Here is an 8,658-nt window from a genome sequence, read left to right on the forward strand (position 1 = left end):
ATACTGACAGTACAGAATGCCATAGAATTAAAATTATACGATTTAAGAAGCATAAACCTTCTTCAACCAAATTTAGCTTTTGAAATTTCACTGTGACATTGTAGCCTCATACATCTAGGCATGTATAGATTCTACTAGCAAACCCGGCAGTCAAATTCTTTCTAACAGTATACAAATCATGTTCAACCCTCTTCTTGAGGGTCAAAAGGTTATCAGACACTTACTCTTCGCATGTCAGCAGAAAGCTTCATTTCATGGTCCTTTCAATAAAGCCATAAAAATGGCTAGGTCACCGTGAAACAAAAATTTTTCAATCGCTCCGTCAGACATGTCCTCAGAAAATGTCTAAAATCTGCCCTGTGCCCCATTTGACCTTTAACCAATGTGGCCTCCTCTTCTTTTTCTGGCCACTCTCTCCCCCTCCTCTCACGTGATTCTTGGCCTATCTCATTGCTTCTACCATTGTATGCTTCCATTACTCACTGACTATCACGATGCCCCAACCATGAGCTGGTTCCTCGCACGCCGCTTTCTACTAGATTTGTTCACCCACGTCTGCGCAATTTCTTGCATTCCCTGGCGCTTCTTATATACCCCTTTTCTCAGTTAACGTCGAGGGAATGTTCTCCCTTTGTTTTATCACCTCTTGACCTCTTTGACCTTTCGTACCACCCCGCACGCTTCGATCTCTCCATTCCCATAGCTTTCGTTTCTTGGATTTTCCCCCCTCCACGTGCTTTCTCAGACCAACTCATTCGTCGCACTCGTGTCTACGTATTCTGAACATTCCACGTTGTGGTCCAGAGCTTTTTGTGCCACATCTCCGGTCTCTTGCACGGCCTTTCTACCCCTTCGCGTGTGCTTCGCTCACCCAGAACCAGCTTCACCTTTCTCCCCCACTCACGTCAGATTCCAACCTATGCGATGTCTACAAGCCTTAGCTACTTTGTGACTACTGCTACTGCTATGACTGCCTCTAAACGGGGGATCATTACTAACTCAACTACTCTATCCTCACAGCAGCCATTCTCTCTCTCTGTTCATGCATTCGCTCAATTGCAGGTGTCTTTTGCTCGCCCTTGTTCTCCGTCCATATACGTATCACCAGCTCTCTCGTGCTTTCTTGCCGCACTCGTTTATCTTTAACACAGCTGTCTTACTCCTTTCTCCCTCTCCTCTCCAGCCTGAGACATATCTATAATGGAATACGTCTCGCTGTCATTGCATAAAACAGAGTGTGACTCGCACAACGTGGTGTTTCGTTCGACCTCATTATCCACGCACACCATAGCTGTCTTCTTAGACTTTCTCGCAGTCTAGCTTAGTTGTTATGTCTCACACCAACTCCCCCATTTTCTACTCTGACCATGTTTCTCCTTCTCACTTTCCCAGTCTATGTACCACAGCAGCTCTATACTTCTCTTTCATCCTCTCAAATTCCTCCGCTCCCTATTACCCTAACATCTGCTCCTATACCAGTGGCGGTTCTCCGTATATCATACCCGCTCCAATCCCTAATATTATCAAGATTGAACCCTGAATCCAGTAGTAGTCGTCTATACGCGCACTCTATAATTGAGAGTCTTCGTTAGCACTTGGTGAAATGCCCCTGACAAACGCTATCCTGTCTCGCTGCTACCCTCTAGGCGCTCGAATTCAAGACATCTTCTCGCCACGTCCAGGTCTTTTTTTAGCTCGACTCTCTATCCTCTCGCTCTCCCTCCCTTCCTGGTTAGTCAATCATTAATCAAGCCTCTTGCCTCCCCTCCTTACATCTCTCACCTTACCTATTTAACAACAAACGCTCAACAGGTTCTTCGCTCCCCTTCATCCCGATCCTGCCCCTTGCATGCCTGTCTAAATGATTCGATGGGTGAACAAGTCTACCGATCTTCGGTGCCCCTAGTTTATTTGTGTTCGTGATAACCGTCCTTGATCTGACTCCCCGGATTCGGTCTCTCCTAACGATATCCTGTCCATACAGCCTCCATTAACTACCGCGCCGTCAAAAATTTCTCTTACCTCAATTCGGACTCTATATATATCTCGCCTTCAATATTTCCGCGTCCTTCACGCTCTCTTCACTCGTGTCTCCGGTCCATTCCGCTCTCCCTCCTCTCCTTTACATACTGTCCTACCGTTCACCACGTACGTGCAATACTTCTTTTCGCCCCTCTCTTTGCCACCCAGCAAGTTATGGCCACAGTTTTTTCTCCCCCTCTCTCCACTACTTGTGTCTGTTATTTCGATGCTTCATCCAAATTTAACTCAATGTACTGAATCATCAATATACACATTAGTGTTTTTTCCTTTGCTTCTTACTTTTCCCTCATGCCCTCTCATATCTCATGGTGGGGTGGTGTACTACTCCTTAATCTTGCACAGGCTTCTCTTGTGCATTTCTGTGGATGTCCCCTTATACCAACCTACGGCTCCTCGCACCAGCTTCTTCCCCTTCTGTCAACTCCACCCTATCAACCTCCCGTTATGCATCCATCTAGCAAAGACTCTATCTCCCCTTCTCTTCTCTACCTGCGTCTTGCTCTCGCCTTCTCCCTGCCTCCAGCAGCGTCTTCTCCTCTCAGACGCAGTCTCCCAGCCTCCTCCTCGACTCCTTCCACCAGCATTTCTCCCTTCTCCGTGCCTCCTTTCTCCCACCCAGCTTTATTCAGCGACATTTCTCGTGGCTCCTGTGGCTAAAACTCAATCAGGCCCATTGGCCAAAATTATTGTGGGCATGCGCATGGGAAATTTCCATCTGATTAAACTTAAGCGGGGCACGTTTCCTCATATTATCTTCCTTTGGCCTTTTCTCTTGTCGTCTTTCTTTCCCTACCTGCACTGGTTCTGCCCACCATTGGTTTATCGTGTTAGCTTGATCTATGCTCTCTTCTCGCACTCTATCCTGTGACAGGGTCCGCGATTGTCCACAATACTCACTTGTGTGTCTTGGTCGACACCCTTCTCCCACGATAATTATACAAAATAATACAAAATACATATTCTCACGCACGGTTCTTTCTGCCCTCCTCTTGTCCTCACGCTCATCTTCAACTAATTGATTTTTCTCGTTTACACATTTTTGCAACCTTTATACTGACTCGCAACATTTTCTCTTCATATTTCATTTTCCACTATATTGCTAAGGGTCATTTCTCTCTCCCCATATCACCTGCCCACATCTCGCTTCAATATATAGCTTCACACTCAGCAAATCATATGAACAAGAACATCTGTTCTTCCGCCGCCCCTACCTACTTCTGTGCACTCAGGCACCTTCTCTCTCACAAATATCCCTGTTTTGACATCGACTCCATTGTGTTTCAACTCAGAGCTACAGAAGTCTCTCACTATGCTCACGCGCACTCTCTTCATGCTAAATATGCAGTATTTCACTTCGCTCTCCGCTCCTCCATCGCCATCTCAACACATACATTGTCACACCAGACCATATCTCCGTCTACGCACTTTTCCGCAAAACTTTATCTCTTACCAGGAGTGTGAGGACGTTAAACTCACCACCTATTTCTCACCCTCCCCGCTAAAAACATTTTTATCACGTGAGAGTTTGAGGATATATTTAGTAACGTTAGTACTAACTTTTGATGCAAAAAAATTACAAAAATAAGGTTTCAACTATATTTTTTTAAATAATTTCTGGAGATTCGTGACGTAGACACTTTAATACGCTCTTGACTGAATAGAGTAAATGCAATGACTGAAAATATAATTTATATTGCCCCTGTGACTTGCTGACGGTAAATCAGAAATTTCCAATTCTCTGTGGTAGACTCTTACCTCGCTGTGCTCATTATGACCAATGCCACCGTCTTTTAGAGATGGCTCTTTTCCAGAATCTTGTTTATTCACCATAGGATCATCCATTTCTGTTATAACAAAAAGTGTACAAAACGTAAGACTAATCCCTCACAACTTGGTTTGCCTTACTACCAGTAGCTACCAGTTATGTTTAGGGTTGGGGATCAGGAATAGGTTTGAAGAATGGGGTTAGGGTTGGGCATTAGGATTGGGGTTGGGGGATTAGGGTTGGGGTCAAGGTTAGGGTATGGGGATTAGGGTTAGAATAGGGGATTAGGATTAGAGTTGGGGAATAGGGTTGGGGATTAGGGTTGGGATTAGGGTTGGGGATTAGGGTAGGGGATTATAGTTAGAGTTGTGAATTAGGGCTAGGGTTGGGGGTCAGTGTATGGTGTTAGGTTTAGGATTAGAGTTTGGGATTAGGGTTAGGATTGGGGTTAAGGTTAGGGTATGGGGATTAGGGTTAGGATAGGGGATTAAGATTAGGGTTGGGAAATAGGGTTGGGGATTAGGGTAGGGGATTATAGTTAGAGTTGTGAATTAGGGCTAGGGTTGAGGGTCAGTGTATGGGTGTTAAGTTTAGGATTAGGGTTTGGGATTAGGGTTAGGGATTAGGGTTAGGGCTTGGGATTAGGGTTAAGGTTTGGGATTAGGGTTAGGGTTATTGTTTGGGATTAGGGTTTGGGATTAGGATTAGGGTTTTGGATTAAGATTGGGGTTTTGGATTAGGGTTGGGGTTTGTGATGAGCAATTTAGGGTTTTGGATTAGGGGTTAGGGTTAGTGTTTGGGATTAGGGTTAGGGTTTGGGATCAGGGTTAGGGGTCAGGGTTAGGGTTTGGGACTAGGGTTAGGGTGAGGGTTTGGGACTAGGGTTAGGGTGAGGGTTTGGAACTAGGATTGGGGTGAGGGTTTGGGATTAGGGTTAGGGATTAGGAATTAGGGTTAGAAATTATGCCTGATTAGGGTTAAGCCTTTAAGAAAGTTAGGGTTTATATCTACGCTGTGGCTATATGCCCGGCAGCTGGCACCCTAACCCTCCTGTTTACTTGAGAAATCACCGAAAATTAAAAACTGCCGGGCATTTAGGAAATCGAAAACCGTGCCCGGCTGCCGGGCATATAGCCACTTCCTTATATCTACTTCTTTTCAACTTGTTAGCGCCATTTCGTATGCACCTATGGCTATACTCAGAAGACCCAGTATAAGTGCACTTTAGTGCATGGTGAACAGCAGACATTGATCTTGTTGAAATTACAATGTCATTGTAAACAAGAGCCGCAGAGCGTTTGGGCTCATCTGAGGTCTGTTGCTACGGTTATAAACGTAACATTTAAGTCGTGCGCAGTGCTAGCAATCGCAAGAATTTCATGATTTCATTCGTGATTTTGCGTGACACAGCTCTGTTTCGAACTGAGACATAATATTTCTACAACAAGTGAACACTGTTCTTCAATTAGCAGCAAAGATGGAGTCGGAAGGTTAAGTATTTGTGTTGTAATCCTGTGAAATGCAGCAAGAGTCGAGCGAATTTCTGGCGCACGCTTTCTTACCTGCTATATATTTAACTGTCGCCGTGCATAGCACATGACCCCTGCATATATATTTTTATTGAAACGCTTCAAGTGCCTGTGCATCTGACTATGTCAGATGAGCTAAAAATAAATAACAAGTGCCGCGGAGCGACAGCGCTCATCTAACGACTACTGCGGTGACTCTGTGGTGGAGTGGTGGGATTCTAGTAAACCCTGTTAGTCCCAAATGTGTTCACATACACGCCGAAACAGTGGAATGCACATGGTTAGGGTTAGGGTTAGGGTTAGGGTTAGGGTTATCGTATATATCGTATAAAATCGTATATATAATATCGTACCAAAAGCAACGGTAGTTATTATTCGCCGATAGATGGCGCTGGCATCACTACCGTGAGTTGAAGAGAAAAAAATTCGGCGACGGTACCGTCGCAGGAGCAACAGCCTAATATTATTAGGCTTAGTCAGAAATAGCTAAACGAGCCAGGTCAAACAGAGGTCCAGGGCCGGGGGACATAGACCTTATCTGCGTTATTTCACAAAAATCAACATGTGGTATTATTGATTACTGTTTTATATATTATTATAAACCTTATTTATATCATATTATGATATAATATTTATGAAGACGGATTATGAATAATGATTTATTTATTTTTTACCTGCGAGATGCTTTGATTAGGGCACAATTTCCAGCTACTGTGATAATTGAATGTAACAGGTGAACTCTTACAATGCCGCTGATTAGTAACACTCCTGATACCGCTAAAGCCCACTGTTTCTTCCTAGCGTCTTTAATAGGCTTTATGTAATATCCAATAACAACAGAAATAATTAAAAGCAAAGCGTACAAAAAGTCCTCAGGAGTCATTTTTGACGATGCGATTGCGGCGCCATCGTGTGACTAGAAACAGTAAAAATTTGAATGTGCAAGAGTATGTTGTTGAGAAAAAGAATCTGATATTCAAAGTAGTGAGATGCACTGAAGACAGAAGTTTTTTATGTTACCTTCAAGTACACCTTGCCCCCATCAAATTTTTTTTCATCGATCAAGAATGAACAAAATTAAAACCAAAACCCGGAAATCCGCGAAGCAGCGGAAAATTCTCATGCCTGACAATTTCAATCATTTTGATTTGTAGTGTTATTGTTTAGAATTGGTAGTAAGCAAAATACCTTACAGATATATCATGAGTCAAATATTTGATTACTCTAATAATACAAAAAATATATTATTAGCACATGAAAAATACAATACAATATATTTACATATTTATAGACATAATGGACCTTGATTTATCGTGTTGACAAATCTGTCAAAACTGCCACTGCTAAAAAACAATCACAACCAAACAATACACTGACTCTAACTTCTAAACGCGAAGTCATACCGAGCTTTAAAATCAGAAAACATGTACTTTTATACGAGCACTGTTGGGAAATTATTGGAAAAAATTCTATACTACATTACATTGCAGTGAAATCATCTATCAAGCATCATCAAATTGGCCCTCAACAATGCAGTATTGCATGTTCCTTTTTCCAACTGACGTAACATGCTGATCTGAAGGGCAGAAGTATGTGTCTCCAGGAATGAAATACTTTTTTTCATACAAAACAGGTCCAGTCTCACCATCTGCAATTAAAGAAACAAAAATATTAAGATAGTGTGAACTAATATAGAACATACTGCTATCAATCAAGTCACCTATCAACAATTATGCATTATTTCAAAATACCATTATTTGGTTGAAATAAAATGTTTAATATTGGCACCACCAACTGTTTGGCTAAACCAAACTATGCAACATAACAGCTATTCTACGAGTGACACTTCAGCTAGGTAACTGATCTTTAGCAACTAGGAATTCTCTTCTCTCGGAACAAACGCTTGACCATCTGACTATCACATGACAAGACACTCTAATTTGTGCAGTGTGATCATTCTTTGAAGATATAAACTTTGAATAACAGGATATGACACGACCGAATGATTATTAAATAATTGCTGAATATATATAGGTGTAGGTGTCAAAATTAATACAAGGCCAGAGTACAACACTCCATTTTACTCCCTAATTTTGAGAGCAGATAATCCACTTGACTTTTTTTTATCAAAAGCTCATTTCTATCAGTGCTCAAAGTGTGGCATGTCTATAAGTTTACTAGAGAATTTGTCAAAACAAGAGCCGCAGAGCGTCTGGGCTCATCTGAGCTTTGTTGCTAGGGTTATAAACGTAACATTTAAGTCGTGCGTAATGACACCTTTGTTAGGCGCAGATATGCAGATACACAGTTGCGTACACATCATTTCAGCAACCTTCTGCATTCTGCATACCTCCCAAATCCCATTGGTTGATACAAATCGCGTGCCTGAAACTCCTGTTTTATGGTGCATTGTGACCCTAACCCTAACCCTATTAAAAAATAAAAATAAATTAATTGTTGTAAAAATTATTTGTTGTTATTAAATTGTTGTAAACAAATCACGTAAATATTTGCGTTAATTGGAAAAAATAGTTAAATGGATAAAGATAGAAAAATACAGAAAACAGGTAAAAAATAAAAAATAAGATGGGATTCGATCCAACAACCTTTGAGCCGTGACGCCCGTGCAGTTCGGCTATCCAGGCTTATTGAGTTTCTAGATTATGCATGTGCCATAAATATGACAACACTGTGACGTTATTGAGGCAGTTCAGGAATCCATGTTTAACCCTCCTCTTGAGGGTCAAAAGGTTATCAAACACTTACTCTTCGCACGTCAGTGGAAAGCACATTTCATGGTCCTTTCAATAAAGTGATAAAAATGGTAGATCAGCGCTGAAACAAAAAAGTTTTTCACTCTGTCCATTAGGCCATGTCTTCAGAAAATGTCTGATATCTGACCTTTCCCCCACTGCCCTTTGACCTGTGACCTCCAATTTCGCACTGGTGATGGGTTTCCTGCCCATCACACTATACACCGAATATTAAGAGCGTAGGTCAAGCCGTTAAGATTTGTGCCGCAATTCCGTATTTCCTCCTATACCTTAAGTTAAGGGGGAAATATTCCCCCTCCGTTTACACATCTTGACCTTTGACCCTTGACCCCCAAATTTGTCATCCTGAGTCCTTTTCACGACAACTATCTGCAAGACATAATAGGTAAGCACTCATCCATTTACCTACGCAAGCCTACAGGCTGCAAATTGCAATAGAGAGCTGCCACCTGTAACCAATTAATGCAGGCAAAAACTGCACCAACACATGCACTGGCAGCAGCCACTGGCAGTGGCATACGTTACATGTAACATACTGACAGTACAG

General features: G+C 42.2%; 1 protein-coding gene across 1 annotated transcript in view; it reads right to left on the reverse strand.

Moving 5' to 3' along the window:
- Positions 1-8,658, reverse strand: part of LOC106805439 (lysophospholipid acyltransferase 7-like) — a 19,935-nt gene that overhangs the window by 7,537 nt on the left and 3,740 nt on the right. The window contains exon 3 of the mRNA XM_014807018.1: positions 6,012-6,985. Coding sequence (XP_014662504.1) covers positions 6,012-6,220 — 209 coding nt within the window. The 5' untranslated portion in view covers positions 6,221-6,985. The remainder of the gene's footprint in view (positions 1-6,011; positions 6,986-8,658) is intronic.

Source organism: Priapulus caudatus, unplaced genomic scaffold, assembly GCF_000485595.1.
Source record: "Priapulus caudatus unplaced genomic scaffold, Priapulus_caudatus-5.0.1 Scaffold113, whole genome shotgun sequence".
Taxonomy (NCBI): domain Eukaryota; kingdom Metazoa; phylum Priapulida; class Priapulimorpha; order Priapulimorphida; family Priapulidae; genus Priapulus; species Priapulus caudatus.